This window comes from Equus quagga, chromosome 17 (assembly GCF_021613505.1).
Source record: "Equus quagga isolate Etosha38 chromosome 17, UCLA_HA_Equagga_1.0, whole genome shotgun sequence".
Lineage (NCBI taxonomy): Eukaryota > Metazoa > Chordata > Mammalia > Perissodactyla > Equidae > Equus > Equus quagga.
In genome coordinates this window covers 40,230,564-40,252,777 of record NC_060283.1, presented here as the reverse complement: position 1 = coordinate 40,252,777, position 22,214 = coordinate 40,230,564, and the positions used below count along the sequence as shown (strand labels likewise).

General features: G+C 47.0%; 1 protein-coding gene across 2 annotated transcripts in view; it reads right to left on the bottom strand.

Moving 5' to 3' along the window:
• Positions 1-10,835: 10,835 nt before the first annotated feature.
• Positions 10,836-22,214, bottom strand: part of PDE6D (phosphodiesterase 6D) — a 46,314-nt gene continuing 34,935 nt past the window's right edge. The window contains exons 2-6 of one of the 2 annotated variants that reach the window (XR_006885921.1): positions 15,740-15,828; positions 15,006-15,131; positions 14,177-14,282; positions 12,519-12,812; positions 10,836-12,338 (exon numbers count right to left, since the gene is read on the bottom strand). Coding sequence is in view for 1 of the 2 variants with exons in the window: in XM_046644994.1 (XP_046500950.1) it covers positions 12,257-12,338; positions 14,177-14,282; positions 15,006-15,131; positions 15,740-15,828 (403 nt within the window). In the remaining variant the exon portion in view is untranslated. The remainder of the gene's footprint in view (positions 12,339-12,518; positions 12,813-14,176; positions 14,283-15,005; positions 15,132-15,739; positions 15,829-22,214) is intronic. The other variant, XM_046644994.1, reaches the window with a different exon arrangement.

Here is a 22,214-nt window from a genome sequence, read left to right as displayed (position 1 = left end):
CAAGGCAGGCCAGGGTGAGGGCACAGCAAGAAGAGACAAAGCTCAGGGCACACCAGGGAGCACACCGAGCTGGGCGCTGTCCCTCTGCCCCACCTTCCTTACTCATCAGCCACATCAGCCTCCTCATGTCTATGGCAAGCGTGGTCCTCCCTCAGGGCCTTTGCATATGCTACTTCTGCCACAGAAATACCTGGCTCCCAGACTTCTCATGTCTGGCTCCATGTTACGTCTCAAAGCCAATGTTATCTCTGTAGGGAGCCCTTCTCTGGTCCCTAATCTAAAGAAGGCCCTCCCCAATTCTTTCCCTTGGCCACATAGCAATTCTCACAAAAAAGGTGAGTTTGTATATTTATTTACCTGTTTGTGTGTTTTTTGGCCCCACTGAAGTCAGGGGCCACTTCTTATTCACCACATTTCCCTTCAGACGGTCAGTATTCTGTCCATTCCCTTAATTTGTTCATTCATTCATTCATTCATTCATTCGTGTATGTACCGAGTGTTCTTTCTGTGCCAGCCATGGTTCTAGGCTCCAGAGACAGAGAAAGGAGCAAGAGAGACGAGGCCCCTCCTGACACAGCAGGACACCTCCGGGTGGCGGGACACCATTCCACACCTTGACTCCCCCACATCTGTGGTTTCCGCCAGGCGCCACGTTCTGGGGGCTCCCAGGTGCTGGAGCTATGGAGGGAGACACAGTGTGGGGTGCCCTCCCTGGCCACTCAGGCCCCAGGCCCGTCTCCCACGGAGCTGTCTCCAAACCGCGGCCAGGGTCAGGGTCAGACCCAGGCTTTGGTAGGAGCGACCCTGTGACCCTGTGTGCCCACCCCATGGCCCTGCGCAGGCTGGCTGTTGGTCTCTCAAGGCCGGACTGGCCGGCTGCTCTCTGTCCCACTGCCAAGGGCAGCTCCGTCCTGTGGATGTTCCCAAGGCCCAGTGCCACGGGGTCTCCAAGGCAGGAGAAGGGGCGAGGAAGACCACACAGCAGGCAACGCCCGGGGCTGGGACCAGGTCTAATGCAGCTCCCTCAGGCTGAGGCCCACTCAGAACTACTACCTCCCGAAAGCCCCAGAAAGGAGGCGAGGATCTTAGCCATGTCCAGATGCAGACGTGGCAGCCATGTTAATATGGGGCGAGTAACTGGATTTTGCTGGGCCTCCATCTCCTCCTCTGCACAGTGGGAGCAATGGCATGAGGCCTGAGCCAAGGGCCAGAGCTGCCTGTCTTAGGGTCCCACGTCGGTGCTGAGCTCGTTGTACCCTCTGTCCCACTGGCATGGCCTTGCCCCACCAAAGCTTTGGCCTGGAACAGCCCTTGCTGAAGGGCTTTTCAGCAGAACCCCCTTTCCTCTAGTCCTGATTTATCACTGCCTGGCGACCTGTCTTCGGGGTCAAGGGTCACCCGGATGGGACTCCCAAATTTGCCTCCAGGGGCAAGGACTGGGCCACCCAAGGAGCCAAAGTTGGAAGATTTGCAGGGGACGGGCGCCCTCTGGTGGACACAGAGGAACTGCAGGGGGCTCCCCTGGGTTTTGCTCAGACCAGGAAAGAGTCCTTGAATGGGCCCTGGCCCCAGAGGACATGGCCACCCCCTCCCCGCAACAAGACCTTCCTCTGTCTCTGTGGCTGGAACCCCAGTTAGATGTGCGAGTCAGTGGCATTTCCCAAGTCTTACCTCTGAGCAGCTGATGGCCCATCCCAGGAATCTGGTCCTTCTGTTCCTGGAGGGAGACCCCAGGCCTCCCCAGAGTCAGAGCTGAGGCCGAGTCAGCTCCTCCGGAGTCACGGGCCATCTCTGGGTTCTGGGTTCCTAGGCTCCCTCTTGCTTAGCTCTGTTCAAATGCTCGGTGTGCACAGTGCCCTCCCAGGGCAGGCCAGCTCTAGGTCATCTCTGGGCCCTATTGTAGGACTCTTCACACTGGCCGCTGCCCTGAGTGCAGCCGCAGGGCCTTCAGCTGCTTGGAATTGGGGACTGGGGGTGGGGGCTCCCAGCTGCACTCCCTGGCACTCTCTACCCCAGGCCTGAGGGTCAGGATCTGGTGCCACCTCTCCTCTACTGCCATCACTGGCCCAGGGTCCAAAGGCCTCCTGGATCTGAGTCCTTCCAGGGCCCCGACGGCTGGCATCCTCCTACCAGGTCTCCTCTGTGGCCTCCTGTGTCCTGGATGCAGGCCAGCTCTGCCTCCCTCAGGCCCCTGGCCACTCCCTGGTGCCCTCCTGGTGGAAGCTGCTTAATGGGGGTGGAAACCCTGGTCTCAGCTTTACTTGAAGTAGTCTAATTTTGCAGTGTGGCTGCTTGTCCCCACCCTGAATCTCAAGCCTTTGAAGGCAAGGTCAGGGCCAGCCAGGGAAGGGGGCAGGGCTCTCCCCAGGACCATCTCTCCAGAGACCTCAGCCTACATTCACAGGGTCTGGTCTGAGCTCCGACTGGTGGTGATGAAAGCTCAAATCAGGAAACACAGCTGAAACATTCTAAGGCTGCCTGGGACACTCACCTTGTATACCGGGTGAAGGATATGTGCATTATTTATGGAAAAAGGCCTAGCAGCCAGTGGCTGGTGTAGATTCTGTGAAGTCCTGAGCACAGCCAAGGGACCCAGTTTGGAGGGTAGATGCCTTCACAAGCTGTCTGTCAAGGCTGCTGCCCATAGCAACAGGAAGTGCCAGGTGGTCACTTGAGACAATCTCATTTCACATGCACCCGTGCTGGGGCCCAGCTGCGAGGCTCTTGGCAGGGAGCAGATCCCTTGCAGGAAGGAGCTGCTGGTGAGGATTCCAGAAGGTACCAGGGGACACCTGTTGTTTTTGCCACCAGCAGCCATCCCTTCACCCTTCTCTCGGCAGTAATCTCCTGAAACAGGGTCCAGTTTGCCACCTGGAGAACTTCTTCTCTCCTGCTCTCAATCAAGCCGAATGGGCAGAACACGTGACTCCGTCCTGGCCAGTCAGTGCTCTGAGCCTGCTCTCCCTGGCCATACTGATTGGCTCAGAGCTGGCATATGACCCAAGCTGGTGACTGAATCAGAGTGAGCCCTGGGATTTTAGATTCAGTTGCTGGGAAGGGAAGAAACTTGGGCCTGGGCCTTGCGCCTTGAACTTAGGCAGCTGAATGAGAGGCAGAGGCTGTAGCCCATGCAGATAGAAGCAGAGTTGAGCCAAGAGGAAGAGGAACTCTAAGTTCTGACAACATTCCTTGAGCCCCTGGGTCCAGCCATGCCAGAAGCTAGATCAATCTCTGGACTTTTCAGTTATATATCAATCAGTTTCTTCCTGGCTTAGGAAGGTTCAGGTTGGGTGTTCTGTCATCTCTAACTGAGTGATACCAGTAAACAGGAGACTATGGGGCTCCCAGCTCCAGTCTCCAAGACCAACCAGGCCTCCATGAACACAGACAGCTAGAGGAGAGAGGAGCTCAGAGTTGTGGGGGATTGCTTCCCTGGTGTGGTCTCAGGTTGATAGGGAACAGAAGGAGATGAATGGGCCTCAGAAGAGGCTGTGATGCCCATGGTCCAACTCTCAATGGAATCGCAGAGTACTGCTTGACTCATTCCCAGCCAGGTGGTGGTGGTGCGGGGGGTGGCCCAGGGTCATCTGAGCTGCCCACCTTGTGTCCCCTGCCTGGAGTCCACTTTTCCCTCCTCTCCAGCTGGCGGTGCTCTTGGGTCCTCTGACCTCCCAGGGACCCTCTGAACCTACACTGTTCCCACCCGTGCCTCACAGCCAAACACAGTCTCATTGAACTGAGTCGATTGCTCTGTGAGGCTCCTGGATAAGGGGTGAGACCCCCATCTTCATGCAGCCCGGCGCCTCCTACCTGTCTCTCGGCCCCAAGGTCTGCCTGAGAGATGAGATCCATCCCGTTTGGCAAAGTGCTGGGGTAAGCAGTGTTAAAAGGGTTTTCTTTCTGCAGAACTCATTGGGTCTTTAATAAACCGAGGAGTCTCCAAGAGGAAGGTTTAACATGCAGCTCATCTCAAATTTATTTGACCTGGAGTTTTTTCACCAAAAGCCTATTAACATAGTGAAGGACATTAGTGTCCAGAAAAAGCTGATCTTGCACAACAAGGACCCTCACCAGGGCTCAGGAATATTTGCTGAACTAAACAGATGATGGAAAAGGATTCCTTTTGGGAACCAGTTCCACAGTCTGGCTCTTAGAACCCTGCGTGGGCCTCATGCAGGCTCCCTTGGCTGCAGGAGTTCGGGGCCCTGTGCTCACAGTGGTGTCCCTTGTCAACACAGCCCAGGAGGTGACTGATGTCAGTAGGTCGGGGGACAGTAAAGGGTGGAAACTGGTACAAACCTTTCTGGAAAGCATTTAACCCTATATATCAAGATCCAAAAAATGTACACATTTTTTTTTGACCTAGAAATTCATCTGCAGTCCCATTCTGTATCCTAGGAAAACATCTACCGCTTCCCACAGTTAGTTATTCTCTGGATCCTTCTGGCCAGCCTCCCCACAATGTCCCAACTCTGACTCCTGTGGCTTCCACTGGAGCCTGGGGCCGTGGCCTGCTGGACAGTGATGCTGGGCCGTCACCTAGAAGGTGCTGAGGAAGGACAGGTTCCAGTCCCATAGGAGAGGTGGCAGTGGATTCTACAATTCTGAACCCTTGGGCAACAGTGTCCCTGGTGAGCTTTGAGGGCCTGCTAGCTTCTCTACCAGTCAACCTCTCAGTAAGCATCTCTCCCCAGGAGATGCTCATTCCTGTCCTTGGAGACAATGTAGTCTGAATCCATTTTAAAGGTTTTTTTATTTTTCTTTTTTCTCCCCAAAGCCCCCTGGTACATAGTTGTGTATTTTTAGTTGTGGGTCCTTCTAGTTGTGGCATGTGGGATGCTGCCTCAGCATGGCCTGATGAGCGGTGCCATGTCTGCACTCAGGATTCGAACTGGTGAAACCCTGGGCTGCTGAAGTGGAGCGCATGGACTTAACCACTCGGCCATGGGGCCAGCCCCTGAATCCATTTTAAAGAGAGAACATTTCCTGACCTTGGCATCAAATGGGTCCCATTACTAGGTAGGTGGGCTTTCTGTTATTTTTCTGCTCAGCTCTGGGGCCTGCCAAAATCACAAACAGCGACTTCACTTTTAAATGCTTATTCTCTTGTTATGCAATGCCATTTTTTAGCTGTGGCACTTCCAATGGTTACTTGCCTCCCCAGGGAGGCTAAGGAGGTGCCTGTGGGCAGGGGCAAGGTTTTCCTCATCAAATGATTGTGCACCTCCTCCAGAACACCGCCAGATCCACAACTGAGGTCCCAGAACTCCTGCCATAACAATACCATTGGGGCCAGGAAGTGTCTGAGGATCAATATTGTCATACAAGCATTTCAATATCATAAAATATCTACTTTTAAGTAAGTGTGAACCCTCCAAGAAGAACCTTAGCCTGATTGTGGCAAATGCATTGTAGACTGTTGCTGAATCTAAGCCAATTAAAAGAGAGTAACGATTAGTAGACCATCTGCCAGAAGAGATGGTTTGGATTCCAATCCTGACCAAGGGCTGGGCCCCCAGTACACAGTATGTATGACCAACAATCTCCCATGAAAGAAGAGAAATGACCATTATCAACCTCTGTGATAACATAGAACAGTAAAATGCAATTCTAAGTTCTGTAAATAGGTACACCAACCATGTATAGCTCTACTACATAGGGGTGCCCTGTGTACCACAAATATTCAGATGCCATAATGTTTAGCTCTCATGCACACACTTTAGCCCAAAATCAAAGTAATGATTATAATATAAATGAAACATCCAAGTGACAATAATTTTGCTTATCCTCTAATAATTGAGAAGAGCTATGTGGGGGATGATTTGAATAAATCAAGTCACTTAAAAAGTCATTCTAGGAAATTTGAGTAAATGCATTCTCTTTCTTTGAATGCATTTCTTTAATAAGTACAAGAATTCAAAAGCATTCCCTGGAACCAAGAGCTGTCTCAGAGTTCAGAAGCAGGTGCTGCAGGGGAGGAGGAACTATTCCTGTGCCCTCTGGGTCCTTCTGGCTGGTCTGAGACTTAAATCGACATGAGGCAGAATAACAGGAGGAAATAAAAGTTTAATAACACGTATACATGGGTGAAACCCAGGAAAACTTGAGTAACTCTCCAAAACAGCCAAAGCCACCACCTTAAATACCATCTTTAGCTAAAGACAAAGGAGGATGTTGGGGGTAGTGGTTTGGGACTTCAAAGGGGAGGAAGGCAATTTATATGGAGATGGAAAAGCAAATGTTTGGTAAACAAAAGTTTGCTGGGCCTCTATAGACAATGAGAGCAGAGAACTTTGATAAAAATGGGCTTGCGAGTCTCCTCCTGCACCACACCTAGTTTATATTATGTTAGGGCTATCTTATTGTATTAGCTACTTCCTGGAACAGGCCTTCTATCTTAAATTCTTTTAGGCAATTAGGGGGAAGGTCAACGTTTCTTTCAGAGTCTTTTGTCTCTCAAAATAATCAAGCTAAAGAGACACATTTTGGGGTGGCTAGTTCTGATCCTCCACAGTGGTCAATACCCACTTGTTGTTGCTGCTGTCAGTGATGTATGTTTCTATAAGTGCGGGCCCTCCACAACCAGTTCAACTGACCCCATCTTGTCAACAGAGAAATTCAGAGTGGTTTCTCAGGAACTGAGACCCCTTGTCCAGTTCAGGCCAGTTGAGGCCACCAAGCCATCAACTGGGCCTGTGCAAATGCTCAATATTATTGACAACAAGGAGCTAAACTCCACCCTCTGTCATGGTAACACTGCCATTTTGTAACCATGCATCCTAGAAGAGGCATGAAGCTTGACTGTGCTTGCACAGATCATCAATTACCTCACCTCTCCTCACCTCCCATCATCTATCTCCACACTTCAGACCACCCTGCCCTTCATCCCATAAATTGCCCCATACCCAGGATCAAGGAGAGAGATCTGGGGGGACACACCCTCTATCTCCTTGCAGATCAACCTCGCAAAATAAGCTGATTTCTTTTCCCAAAAGCTGTTGCCATAATTAGCTGGCTTTTTTATGTGCATTGGGTAGGAGAACCCCAATTTTGTGCAGTAACATTTCTAACCCTCTGAAAGGCATATTTTAAAACTAAGGGCTTACCAGAGTTCTCCAAACTTTCTCTGTTCCAGCATACTTAGTGTCTTAGTAACTTTTTCACAGTGCAAGTTGACCAAAATAAATAACAATTCTCTTTATTAAGTACTTATATCTTAGTAGCTGTTGTATTATTTTGGAGAAAGAAAAGCCACATCAATTGAGAGGAAAAATACTTTTATTTCATTTATAATCACAATGACTTACTAATGGAGTGAGTGTGCCTGTTGGGCACTGCACAGCTTCTCAGACCTTGGAATCAGATTGGACACCACCATCCTCACTTCTTGTTCACAGTGACTTTTGAAGGGTACTTGCTTTTTATCACCAAAACCTTCAAAAATCAGGTTTCCCAAAGATAGTTCATCAAAAAGAATGTACTGTGGTCTAATGTTGAAACCGAACTATCTCAAGCTAATGGTTTGAGCAGCGTGCGACAGATGTCTCGTATTGCTGTGTTTCCTTTGAAAATTAAAAGATCCTGAGGCACCCCTGTGACTTTGCTGCAGTGCCCTGGGGTGCCTTGATGTACAGTTTGAGAACCAAATGTATCCACCAAATCTCTGCTTCTTACTCCATTGCACTCTGCGCCTCAGTTTATTCAAAGCTACAGTCGAAGCCACTGTTTCAGACCAAATAAAAGCACCAAAAGAACTGCTAAAGCAGATTATGTCTTCACTTTGAGGGCCATTGTAACAGTGCATTTTGAATGCTGCAAAACAATTACCAGGGCACTATCAAGTTCTAAAAATAAACTTGACAGTACCAAGGGATTGGTGACCAGATGCACATCTTGGGGCTCTCTCTTGTGATGTGAAGGATAAATCAGAAGGGGAGGCAGTGCCATTCATTGGCTGGACTGGCCCCAGATGGTTATAGGAAGTGCGCCGGGGCAGTGGGGATGAAGGACACAATGGGGGAGATGTTCCTGAAGCTCAGTCAATAGGCCTCCGTCTACTGGATTGTGGGGCAGCCCATTCTCCCCTCTAACCTGCAGGAAGTTCTCATCTTTCTCCCACACCTGGGTGGTTGTTTCTATCTACCCCTCCCGGCCAAGCCTGGGGGGTGAAGGAAGCAGGCCATCAGCACCTGGCCTCTTTGCCCCTCGTCTTCCTCATTTCTCCTCTCTAACCTGCACCAGGCTGGAGGGGCAACCTTCACTCCTCCCGCAGGGCAGGCCTGTCCTGTCACATCCTGGGTTCTTTGTAGTAAAGGAGACAAAGGCGGGTGGCACGCCTGATTCTTGCATTGTTGATGATGGTTTAAGGGATTTAAAAAATCTTTTCTTTCAAGTAAAACGTGGCTTTCCAGACTACTGACATGCTGGGGACTGTCCCTCCTGTTTTGGTGGTCAAAAGCTGAATCCTGACTTCTCTCTGTTTTTTCACCTCCTCACTCCAGACTGACGCTGCCATTGTGCTGTGCTGTTTCTTCAGAGCGTTGATTACCACCTGAAATGGTTTGCTTTCTGTCTCGTCTCGTTAGAATCTAACGGTAGGGACTTCACTCATCTTGTCCAGCAAGTATCTCCATCATTTAGAACAATGTCTGGTACATAAAAAGTGCTCAATAAATATGCATGGAGGGAATGTATAATGCTTCAAGAATTTGTACATAGCACGTTCTCAATATACAACAGCTAGAAAAAAAATCCAAAATCCACCAACAAATATTTTAGGGACAAGGCAGCTGGAAGAAAATAAAGAGCCTGCAAAGGAGCAAGGAGAACACCCAGGAAAGGGGCTCCCAGAATCCAAGAAGAGAATTTCCAGGAGACGGCGCAAGAACGGAATGCAGCAGATTAAGCAAGGAGGACTGGAAGGGGTAGATCAGTGGAGTTCGTCGATGCACCCCAGTGGAGGAGAACACTGGCCAGAGCCAGACAGCACGGGCTTGAGGAGCAAATGAGAGGTAGGGAGTGGAGACAATCCCAAGAAGTTTGGATCTGTAGAGAAAGAGGATGGAGCAGGGGCTGGAGGCGGTGCAGGATTGAAGGAAAGCCTTATTTTTAAAAATTTATTTTTTAGGGTAACTTGAACATGTTTTGTAGGCTCAGAGTTGAAGGATCCAGAGAAGAGAGGGCTTTCCTGATTTTTCTGAATTGTGTGTAATCTCTTTTTCCTTTAAACTCCCACCTTGTACTTCCCTGCTGGCAGGCATTTCTAATTACTTGTCATATCCCTCTGCTGGAGAGGAAGCTCCGTCAAGGCAGCCCTGTGCCTGGCACGACATCTTGTTGATACAGACAATAGGCCTGTGAGTGTGGCCGGAGTGTGGCTAGATCCCCTTTGGTAGACTTTGCTTCCTGCTACCCCCTCATGCCCAAAGAGGGTCAGACTCAGTGCTTCACCACACGCCCCACCACACAAGTCCAACTCTCAAAATACTGCCAAGTAACACAGATGGGGAGATGGATGCACATGGCAGAGGTTAACCACGATTCTTGAAATAGAAATCTATGTTTGAAAGAGTCTCTAAGTTCTCCCAAATCCCTCTTCAGGGCTGTGCTTCCTGATTCTTCTGTCCTCTCCTCCCCTACACAGACTCTAAACGTCTTCTTGTTGCCCTGAGCGGCTGAACGCTTCCCCTCAGCCTCACAGGGCAGGACTGGGCCCACACTTTGTTCCTTGAGCATGCTGCTCGGAGACCTGTTTATTTTACAGCCATCGCGCTTGTACGTACGTCTCTAACATTCACTAAGTGCCTCGACCAGTGTTTCTCCAAGTATGGTCCACAGGCCACCTGCATCAAAACCTGGGTGCTTTCACAGGCAGATTTCTGGGCCCCATATCTACTGAATCAGAATTGCTGGGGTGTGGCAGGTGCCCATCAATGTTTGAGAACCAGTGGCTGTACACCGTGCCAGGCCCGGTCTGCATGCTGCTGCTTCCAATAACATTCTGTGGCCTTCGATGTATCCACAAAAACCCCAGACGCAGGCATCTGCACTTGCACCCACCCTACAGGGGCCACCCTGGACCTACCAAGGGTCTTCGTCCCCGCAGCTCCTGTGTCCTCTCCTCTTGCTTGCGTTCACCCCGGCCTGTACCACTTCCCTTGTGCTCCCACCGTAGCGTTCAGCCGTCCCCTCTGCCAGCTCAGATCCCACCTGCACAGCTTACAGAACCCCTTGATCAGTGCTGTCCCTGGAGCACACACTTTTTGCCTTGCTTATTTTATAATAAAATGATAAATATTTCCTGAGCATATGTATTGTTACCCAGAGAGATGGTAAGCTTCTAACTACAATTGGCCTCTAATTCTGTGTTCTCAGAGCAGCTAGCAAAGCAGTGTGTCCCTGACCGTCCGGGCTGGGTGAGCAAGTGGAGAAGACAGTGAAGGAGGCTCTAAGCAGGTGGAGAATTCGCTGGGAAGCCCTTTCTCCATGAGAATGTGTCCCGTGCTCTGAGAGCCTTCCCTGATGGAATTCTGGGGAGCAGATATGGTTCAGGAAATGGGAAGGAGACGGGTTCACTCTGAGAATATTGATGGCATTTTTAGAACGCAAAAGGAATCCTTGACTCATTTTTACCTTGTTTTTTTAAATCCAATCTTTGGTATTTAAAAATCAGCTTTTGGGCCGGCTCCGTGGCCGAGTGGTTAAGTTCGCGCGCTCCGCTGCGGCGGCCCAGGGTTCGGATCCTGGGCGCGGACATGGCACCGCTCGTCAGGCCACGTTGAGGCGGTGCCCCATATCCCACAACTAGAAGGACATGCAACTAAGATATACAACTGTGTACGGGGGGGGTTTGGGGAGATAAAGCAGAAAAAAAAGGAAAAAAAATCAGTTTTTGAAGACAAGAGATCTAACGTGAGGAACAGAATCATCAGGGAAAGGTGGCGAGAGGATGCTTAAATATACTGCTTCTCCTCCCCCCGCACAGATGCAAACAGACGCTTCAGGAACAACAGAGGAGAGCAGGAACCAGAGCAGGGGCACACCAAAGAAGGCCCATCTCTTGGTGTATTCTGCTCTCCTCTGGCTCAGATCTTACTACTTTGGGAACCAGAAAACTTTTAATTGTTGGTATTTTATAAAGGACAGTGAAGGCTCCTGGTAGCTCAGAGGTAAGTTCCTAAAACAGAACGCTTTTTATTTTTCTCTCTTATGCCAGACTTGAGAGCACTGCAGATGTAATCACTGCTCCCCCACACTGGCTTCCTCTGACCACGGTTTGTAAGGCCTCCCAGCATTCCGCCCCATCCCAATGCTTGCCCATCGTCCTCCAGTTAAGTTCAGGAGATCTTTTCTTCATTTTGTAACTTCTATTCTCTCACTTAGTCCCTACTCTACCAGCTTAGCACTTCTACACTTTCTGGAAACCTCTTGAACAAATGCACATTATAAAGGAATGGAAAAAGTTAAAAACAATGACAATGAACAAACACAAGGGTGCATGTATGTTGTGGAAGAGAACCACTGACTATGCTGCCTGAAGACAAATGTTAAGGTCATGGGTCTTGTTCGGGTTCGTTGTACATTCTTGGAAAGCAGCAACTGAAGCGCTCAGGAATCGCAAGATCTATCAGTTGATCTCCGGAGTACAATATAGTTGTGATCCGACGGTCTGATAAATCTTCCTTCTCGTCATGGAGCGAGGTTCACGTTCCAGAAAAAGGAGAGATGAAAGCAGTGCCATGCTAAAGACTGTAGGAATGTTTTAATTCATGTTTTAATTCAGTACATAATAATATCACAGTCTATTTTACAAGTTAAATGTATGAGAATGTATGAAATAGAAATGGTACGAAAAAACTAAACATGGGTCACGAACTAGAAGTTTTCCAAAACGGGGGGCCAAAGGAAGACATGTTGCCTACCGGGCCCAAGGAAGAGGTAGGGAGGGTGACAGGAACAGCATCAGCTCGTGGTATGTGTTCGTCCCCAGGTTTACTCTGGGAGGAGTTGAGGCACGTCCTCTGCCCCGGTCTGGGGTTGGGAATTTAGTCTGGTGGGTGGAAGATGGCAGCTTGAGAGAAAAAAGCCATCTGGCTACCTACACAGAGCTGGTCCCCTGGTGGCCGCAGGTGGGTTTTGCCATAGAGGGAATTAGGGGTAGAAGTGTCAAAAATCAAAAGTGTGGAGGAAAAAAGTAAACCATTTCCTCCTTCCCCCAAAAAACCCCAAATTCTTGAAATGCACACACATTCTTCTCTCAAACGTAGAAAAGTCTCACTCTGGATGTGCTTACAAGAAGGTCGTCGTCAAAAAACTTTGTCTCTATGATAACATTCCCACTATAAGGAAGGAGAGAGGGTGAAAGAGCGAGCATGTTAGGCAACCGATTTCATTGGCGCAAAGTGGTTTCAATCTGGGTCTGCTGGGCCCACGGACGTGCACCCACCTAGAACCTTGGCTCGAGGACATTAAATCTGTGTCCATATGGGGTTAGAAGTCTAACATGACATTTAACTTACGTGACTAGGTGTGTCCTCCTCGAGTTCAGAAATCAGAAGAGAGAGCACGTCTTAATCCTTGGTACACTTATGGCCCTTAGCAGGGTGCTCTGCACACAGAGGTGCTTAGGATACGGCTGGCCTCCTGATACACATGGAAGCCTGCAGAACTCAGAGGGTAGCTGTCCCTCCAACGCCCATGTCAGTCGACAGCTGTGGGTCGGCCTGTCCTGCATCTGCTCTCCTCACTTGCTCTTCTTTTGGGGAACCACCCCATCGCCAGTCCTTGGGTCAATCAAGTGGTCCCTCCCTCACCTGGCAAAGGGGTGGGCACAGGATGGAATTTGGGCCAATCAGACTCTCTCCCCTGAGCAGGATCCTTCCTATGGTTGCTCCTTGAGGAGGAGACCACCCCCAGGTTGCTGCATCTTTCTAGTTGCCCAGGTCTTAGCGCTACCCTTTCAACTCTGTCACGTTAGCCAGAGTCAGTTTCTGTGGCTTCAACCAAAGAAACTAAACGGCACAGCTGTATTGTGCAGAGTGGGATTTCATTTTTCTTGGTGGGTATCTCAGGGTTTCCAAACCAAACCACACTTGAATCATGATAAGGGCAAGAGAGGCACTGTTTTGGGTTCTAAAAAGCAAGACAGGACTTAACCTAAGTATGTTATCAGACTTACCGGTTTTAGTACCTGAAAGAAATCAGGCCTGGCCAAGAAGAAGTCAAACGAAGTTTAATGAAACCTAAAAAATGCCCTTCTACATACTACACTGTACTTTCCCAGGGTAATTAATAGCCAGCAGATACTTTTTTTAGTAATTAGTTATAAAATAGATAAGGAACTCAAGATCTGACTGATTGATAGAATATAAAAATACCCACTATTGTAATTAAAAATCTATTAAAGACTTATAAAGTAAATAACCTCTGTGTATAAATTTCAATGTGGTTTTCCTAAAGGACCTGTTTAAAGAGATGGGCCAATACTACACAATTATCTGTGTGAATAACTTATTACTAGGCACTATGACCAAAACCTTTGAAAGACTGATATCTTTTCCCAAGAAAAAATGGTAGGTGGGCAGTTATTGACTATTTTTGGACAATGGACAAACTATTCTTTGAGCAGGAAGCATAGCTAAGCTATGCTAGTCTCTGAAAAACTGCAACCAAACATTGTCCTCTGAAACAGAATTAGGACTTTGCCAAATTCCATTAAAGGCCATCCAAACAAAGTATAGAGTACCAAAAGTTTGGTAGTCAGGAAAGGGAGCAAATTAGCATAGATTTAATATATATTATATACCAGTTTCTTTCCGTATCATCTCATTTTATCCTCACTACACCTTGGTGAAAGAGAATTATTAATTCTCTGTTTAGAAAGGAGAAGAATAAGGCCCAGAGAGGTAAAGTACATTGTCCCAGATTATACAGCTAGTGAGGGTTAATCAGGAATTTAGTCTAAAAGTCTAATCTAAATCTTTTCACTCTCTCCATTCCATCACACTGTCTTCTTCACATGACAATGTCAGTAACCGGTAACCCGGATTCCCCTGGATACTCTTTTATTCTTATGTTCAGCCTAGGTTGCCTTCCTGCTAAACGGGACCACGAGTCCCACCTGCCTGGAATGCCTGCTTCTAGACATACTCCACAATTCCCGTGGCCTGTCACTCACGTTAGCATGCTGGCTGGCATCATCTGGGACTCGGGTGCTGCCTCTATCAGGGACTGCCAGGTGTTTGTGGAATTAGGGATCACAAAGCCAAACTCGAAGAACCATTCTGAAGGAAGAAGGAAAAGCAGGTGAGAGGGCACCCCAGAGTTTCAGGGCTCCTTGTCCCCCTTATTTAGAGGGAACCTCTTCCTACCTGGAGAACCCGCAAAGAACCCATCAGAAACCTCCCAGGCCAGAGGCATAAGAAAGGACACGGAAGCCCCCTTCAGGCTGTCCTTTGAACCACATGAGGGGCCTGCTCCCTATGCACTGGGGTCTAAAGGACAAGAGCCAGCAGGAGGATACAGTACAAGCAACACTTTCTTAGAAGTGGCTGGATGTAAAGTATAAAGAGAAGTGCAGAATAGGCCCTCTGACTTGGAATTTCAGCTCTGAGACACACATGTGCACTCTTACACTTGTGCTGAAAACTCAGTGCAGAGTGGCCTTGTTGGTCAATCTGTAGGAGACCGTATGGAGAGCACCGTACCAGGCCCTAGTCAGCAGCTGCCCTGTGACCATGTTACAATAACATGTCACTGACAAAGGAGGTACCAACCCCAGGCCCACCAGTGTCAGAAACCCTTTTGTTGGGCTCAAAGCCCCTTGTAGCTGTCAGCGTTGTTTCTGTTTGTTTTCGCTGGGGGTCCCAATGTCACAGGGTATAGGAATCCTATCACAAACTGAGTTGCAAAATGAATGTTACCGAAGCAGTGCTTTGGTCCCTTGGGACGTGCCTTTTGTCCCTGTGACCTAAGCCCAGATTTCAGGCACGCAGGCAGCAGAATACCTTCTAGGCATTGCCCTTTGAAGTAAACTTTTTGTTCCAAGCGGAATTTTTCCATTTGCTCTGCTGAAGAGAAGTTCAATTCTCGAGACACTGCCTTACACTTGAGGATTTTCTTGGGAACACGGGCTGGTAAAGAAAAAGAAATATCGAAGTCATTCTAAATGAAAACCCCATGCCCGTGGTGCTTCAAGTTTCTGGGAGCTTCTGAGAGCTGATTTAGAGAGCACGTTATCTACGTTAAATTTCAGAGAATGCCCTGGTAATAGAATTACAGAATTTTTAGTTAAAGGCAGAGGTCCCCAAGTGGTCGAGTGCATTTGACCGCAGTGTTCGAGGTCTACCCAATTTAGTGCATCTAAGAGCCCTACCTACCTACTCTCATCAGGAAGGGGGCTGAATGGGCACCTTCTCTTTACTCTGCTCTGTTGGTTTTAACTCCTTAGTTTTTCTTTTATTGCAGGGAGATAAAAATGCAAATTTTCTTTTGGAAAAGAAAGTTGAGATCTTAGTTTATATATTTGGGTATGTTCTAATGCTAAAATTTCAGCACAAAGTGGGTTTTGGGAAGTGGGAGAAAGAAACAAAGAAAGGAACCGGAAATCTCAACACCATGTGGACCAACATGTTGTGCCTCCAGGAGCTTGCCCCCTGTGAGGTCTGCATTAACTCAGCTCCCTGACGCCTAGGTCCTGCTCCGACTGCCCAGTGCAGACAGACAAAGGGGTGGGGAGTACCTTCATGCTCCACTCCAGGGATGGACAGGTCTTCTGTTCCTTGCCAGAGTATCTTCCCTGTCTCAGCATCCCGAAGGTTCATCCAATTTCTGATCAAATATATTAAGGAAAAACAAGGCACTCAAAGTGACTCCTACTTTGTACTCTAGGTGTCTCAGATTTGCTCCTACCAACTCTTGTTTACTTTTCAGTAAGTCAGTCTAACTGCTAAGCGCCATGAAAGTGAATAAGAATGTGTAGGAGAGTCCAAAAGGCAGCTAGAGGAAGAAGCAGAGACCCAGAGGAGATATTTTTGTCTACGACATAAGAACCCAAAGACTGTACACATCTAGAAATGGTAAGAAAGAGGGAGAAAATGAACAGTGCAAAATTTAAAAATTTCCAACAGAATCTGACCAGCCAAGATAAAAGACCTAAAGAAACAGACTTGAGAGGTATCCCAGGAAACGACTCAGGCAGATCGCCCTACAGTGAAGATCACAGTCCAGGAGCTTCACCCACAAGCCCAGAGCTCTCCTGTAGCTTGTTAGTGGTCTGCTCTTGAATGTGAGAAGATAGCCAAGCATGGCCAGAAACCCAAGAAAGCATTTACCATGAAAGACAGACCAAGACAAAGAGAAAAAAGCAACTGAGAGGAAAAAAGAGACTACTGAGGAAGACACACTTTTAAAAAGGAGCATTATAAACAAACAAACAAACAATCAGAGACAACATAACCCTTACAGACAGTAAAAATTATATATAATTGAATTTTGTGTATTTTAGGTGATTTTCTCTGGCTCAAGGTTAAAACTTTTGAGGCTGGTGAGTCGATAATCTCTTTCAGTCAGAAAATACCTCTAACTTAAGTATTTTTACTTTCTAGGTCCTGTATTGTTCATCATACAAGATGTGAGGCAATAATACGAATTTAAAAAAAGAACAGAGAACAAAGAAGAACTCCAGAAAACACACATTTTGATGGCAGAACCAAATAACTCAATCCAAGGGTTGGAAGACAAAGTTGAACTCTTTCAGAAAGAAAAATAAAAAGATAACAATGATAGAAAATAGGAGAGGAAAGATACGAAAACTGGACATTAGTCCAAGAGGTCCGACATCTCGCTAACAGGAGTTCGAGAAAGAGCAGAAAAAACCAGGGAGAGGACGCCATCAGTGAATTAACTCAAGAAAACGTCCCCGATTGAAGGGCTACAGCAAGCGCCCACGCCACATCATTGTGAACTTGCAGAATGTTAAGGATAAAGAGAAGCTTCCAGAGGGAAAACAAGTTCTCACATAAAAGGTCAGAAGTAGAATGGGGAAAAAAAATCAGAGTGAATCAGACTTTTCAATAGGGGCGCTGGAGGATAGAAAAAAATGGAGCAGTGCCTTTAAACTCTCAGGGAAATGATCTCCAAAACTAATGATAATATGCTCTTTCAGAATGGCAGGGAAGACGAAGGAAGAGGATGACATGGGATCCAGGAAGCAAGGGATCCAAAACAAGAGACAGCTGATAGGGGTCCTGGGAGTGACAGAGAAGGAGACTCCAGAACAACAGCTCTTTAGTAGGCCTGGAGGGCAACTGGTCCGGGGTCCAGACAAGAGCAGGTCAGACGCTCAGGGACAGATTTCCTTTAAAAAGGTGAAATTCATAGAATATCTAATGTGTTTATATGGAAAGAAGATTTATACAATTAGGGAAGATTTGGGGGTTAAATTAGTGAGAAGCACAGAAAATCTAAGCAAATGAATAAAAAACCAAGACAATTAACATCAGGGAAGAATCAAAGGTGGTACGGAAGAAGGCAATAGTCACAGTATACCACGGGCTTCACCGCAAGCAGAGCTGACATAGTCATAACAATACGGGCCGATGCAATTATCCTGCGATGGGGGAAGGAGAAGAGCACGTAGGTGCGGTTAGGCCTAAAGTGTTGAGAAAAACAAAATTCATTTTCCATAGTAGGAAGTCGATAAATAATGCCTAAAATGGCAATATGAAGACATAGCCACAGTGTACCATTTAGAAACATCAAGATAAATACTGAATAAATCAGCGAGAAAGAATTGAAAATAGTTTTCTCTGGGGCGAAAACAGGAGTGGGAGGACATGGAATGCTGCTCCTCATTAGAAACCGGTAGAACTATGGTTCCAAACAACGTACACATACAACTGTGATAAAAATAAAGACAAAATTTAAAAAGATAGTTCCAAGTTCTAAAAAAATTTAAAACAATGGATGAATCATTAAAGGAAAAGAAAGTGAATATTATCCATGCATGGAGGCTAAGTCTGAGAAAGATGGTTAATATTTGTAAAGAGACTGAGCTTCATATAAATACAGGTGATACAGTTTACAAGCGTCTTTTTTTTTTTTTTTTTTGCTGTCTAGCAACCAAACCCTCTTCCCAACAGCACCCTGCAGCCTCGCTTCCCCATGGGAGGCAGTGACTGCTTTGCACTATAGCAACTAGATGATCCAGATCCTTCTCTCCTGATTCTGGTACAGCTGGGGGCAAGCATGTGACCTGGGCTTTGACATCTGGGTACCTCATTCTGGGGCCCTGAAGCTGTAGTCACACAACGCCTTGAGGAAAAGTCAGCAGTTCTTCAGGGTAGGGCAGTGGGTAGTGCCAACCTGACCTTTCCTTTCATGTCAGTGGCTCTGGTCCTCCAACTGCCAGTCAGTTCTGAAAGGCCCAGAGAGCCTGCGAACCCCTCCCACTGTTGGGCAGCCTGCAGTGGGGAACCGTGAGCAACACAGGTGATTCACATCGTTGTGTGTGCAATGGTACTACATTTAAGCCTCTGGAGAGATTGCTGCTACATAAAAGAAGTCACAAAAGATACCCAAGGGTTCTCCAGTGGAGGCCTGTGATGTGATGTGGACCCTAGCTTCCTGTGCCCTCAACCTGTGCACTGCCTCCCCCACGCATGGACCTGTCACTGCTTTGAAGCTGTGTTGGTTGTGCTACTCTCCCCTCTGTGTATGCAATCCTAATAAACTCTCCTGGAATGCTCATTACAGTCATGCGTTACTTAGCGATACGTTCTGAGAAACGCGTCGTTGGGTGATTTCATTGTGTACAAACAGCAGACTGAACTTATGCAAATCTAGACGGTACAGCCTACTACACACCTCATCTATATGGTGCTAATCTTATGGGACCACTGTTGTATGCTCAGTCTGTCATTAACTGAAACGTTGCTATGTGGCGCATGGCTGTATATTGGCAGATACTGATTAGGTGGTTCTCTCTCCTCTGCTTCATATTTCCAAACTCTACTTGTTTTTTTTCCTCAAGCTTTCTTAATTTTTCCTTTTTCTCCCCAAAGTCCCCCAGCACAGAGTTGTGTACATTTTTAATTGTGGGTCCCTCCAGTTATGGCATGTGGGACGCTGCCCCAGCATGGTTTGACGAGTGGTGCCATGTCCACGCCCAGGATTTGAACTGGTGAAACCCTGGGCCGCCAAAGTGGAGTGCACAAACCCAACCACTAGGCCATGGGGCCAGCCTCACCACTTTTTTTTTTTAATAACTAAATTCAAAAGCAAGTCAAAAGTATACATACTTGCTTAGGTCATGTCTTAAATTCTAATTACTACAAATATCCTTACCCATTCTGGGGGTCTCCACATATTAAACATTTTATTTTATTTTTTCCTTTTTCTCCCCAAAGCCCCCCGGTACATAGTTGTATATTCTTCGTTGTGGGTCCTTCTAGTTGTGGTATGTGGGATGCTGCCTCAGCGTAGTTTGATGAGCAGTGCCATGTCCGCGCCCAGGATTCGAACCAACGAAACACTGGGCCGCCTGCAGCGGAGCGCGTGAACTTAGCCACTTGGCCATGGGGCCAGCCCCGGGTCTCCACATATTAAAAGAACGCTTCCCCAGCTGGAGAAATACAGCAACACATACTAGTGCTCCAGCAAGTCCACCCTGAGCTCAGATCCACACAGAACTGCCTTAGACATTGAAACCCAAGGTTTCCAAAGACACAGTACTCATTCAATCTGCTCTGTACATACTTTTCATTCCTTCTCTACACATAGTCTCTTATGTACCGATACAGCCACATTGGACACCAGACTTCTTAAGCTAAACAACAAAACCAAACAAAACTAAAATTACTTCTAAAGTTCTAAGCTCACAAGCAAATGGGGCATTTTAGCAAAACTACTGCAAGAAAAGCATTGGAGAAGGGACTCCCCTCACAGAGCAACAGCTGGATGACACCCAGCAGCTTCCAGAAAAAGCATTACTGCCGCGGGCCCAGGTCAGCAAAGACAAGCCTGGGACCAGGACTTACTCTTCATTCTGTTGGGGGATAATAAGAAAAAAAGCCTTAAATTAGAGGGTTCCTTGTGATAGTTAGCGGGTAGTGGATTTAAGATCCTTCCATTTTATAGCAAGGGAGAGAACCTGCTAAAAATACATGGTTTATCTCCCTAACATAAGCATCTCTTTTTTTTTTCCTTGAGGAAGATTAGCCCTGAGCTAACATCTGCTGCCAATCCTCCTCTACTTTATATGTGGGACGCCTACCACAGCATGGTTTGCCAAGTGGTGCCATGTCCGCACCCGGGATCCAAACTGGTGAACCCTGGGCCAGCGAAGAGGAATGTGTGAGCTTAACTGCTGCGCCACCGGCTGGCCCCCATAAGCGTCTCTTGTCTTTATAAATAATCAGGTTAAGGACTTAATTATCTTTTAGGAAAATATATTTTTTCAAAATATCTTTAGCCAGTTCAACGATTAGGCATTTCCTGCAAGTCTTCTAATCTAGAAAACTGTCCATCAGTGTCTATATCACATGCTTCATTTTATAATCCTAACAAGACCTGTAAGATCCTGTCCTCAATAAATGATACACAATTAGAGACGTACAGACAGAGCTCCATCCAACGAGGCTGGGATGGAGGCTACTAGAGCCCCTCCATGTTCTGCAATTTTAGGGGTGAAAAGGAAAGTTCCTAGTTCATGGTAGAGATGCAGACATTTGGGAACAGCTTTACAAATTATAAAAATACAAATCTATGATAGCCTATTAGTAAAAAGAAATAAAAATTATTGAGGTAGGTGTCTTAAAATAGTAACAGTGAGAAAAGCTGGTCCTCAAAAGAGGAAGCATGTTTAGCTAAAAATGTTGGAAATGAAAGGCAAGTTTTGATGGCTGATCATCATCTGGCTGAAAATATTTTTGTTTTAACAGCTTTTTGTTAACCAGAGTTTTCAGAGAAAAAGAGCCTGAGTTTTAAGACTCAAAGGTTAAGTCACTTCCAATCTTGAGAGAGGAGAGGATTAGGTGGACAGGCTTTAAGGAGGGGGCTGGAGGACTATTTATAAATACCACACCTTCTGGGTCAGCCAGGTCTTTTCTCAGTTAAAAGCTCCCTTGCGATCTATACCAGGATGAGCACAAAGGAATGCTCCTGTACCCTGGGAAGCCTCTGCTCAGAGGAGAGCTGTCCCTGGGAGCCTCTTCTTGGAACCAGGCAGACAAACGAAGCACTCTTATATTTAAAAGTAGGAGCATCTTAAAAATAAGCTTCAGAGCCAAATCAACAGTTTGTAAAGTGTCAAGCCTTAGGAAAGGTAACAAAGGAAATCAACTGAGATAAACATTGTGGAAAAATGAGAGACACTTGGCTCAACATGGAAGGATGCATGGTCCTCATGCTTTAAAGAAGTGATGTGGTCTGGAAGGATTTAGGGGGCAGGCCATTGCAGGTGCCGGGGGCAGACCTGAGACGGAGAAGGTGGTCAGGGAGGTGGTGGGGGCGTGGCAGGGGAAGGCTTGGGGACTGGAAGAAACCAGTCAGATGAATGGGGTACTGGGTAAACTTCCTTGAGACGTGAATGCAGGAACTGGGATAAAAGGATTTAAAACTTTTTGTAACAATCATCTATAGAAGCATTTTGGAATGAGTACACTGGCTCTTAGAGTCTTAATGAGTTTTAAATGGAAATGGTCAACATCAATTTTTATATATTAAACAGAACAGATCCACTGTACATGCCAGTGCTTCCCTGGCCAGTTGAGGAAGGAGGAATGCGGCACATCAGGGGAAGGGAAGAGCAGAGAGAGAGGGAATGGGGAAGGCAAAGAGTGGAAAGAGGAAAGAAACACACAAAAACAGAGGGAGAGAGAGAAAGACCCAAGGGAGGGAGGGAAAGAAAAAATGAAACTGAGAAAAAGAGACAAACAGAAATGCCCACATATAACTCAAAACCAAGAGACAGGGTCAAGATAGAAGGGAGCAAAAAGGAAGAGGCTCCGGACGTCTGGAGATGACATTCCACAGTTTTTCCTACTTTAATACTGGATTATAGGGTTGTCTTAGATAGTGGCTGTCACAGAATGACTTGAAATGGACGGCAGAGGACGAAGACCAAGCACTCCAACCGTTAAGTCCCTCTGAAAATGTTAATTGGTTGGTTGATAGCTTTCTGTAATTTGTCATCCAAGCTGTGGCACTGCTGAGAA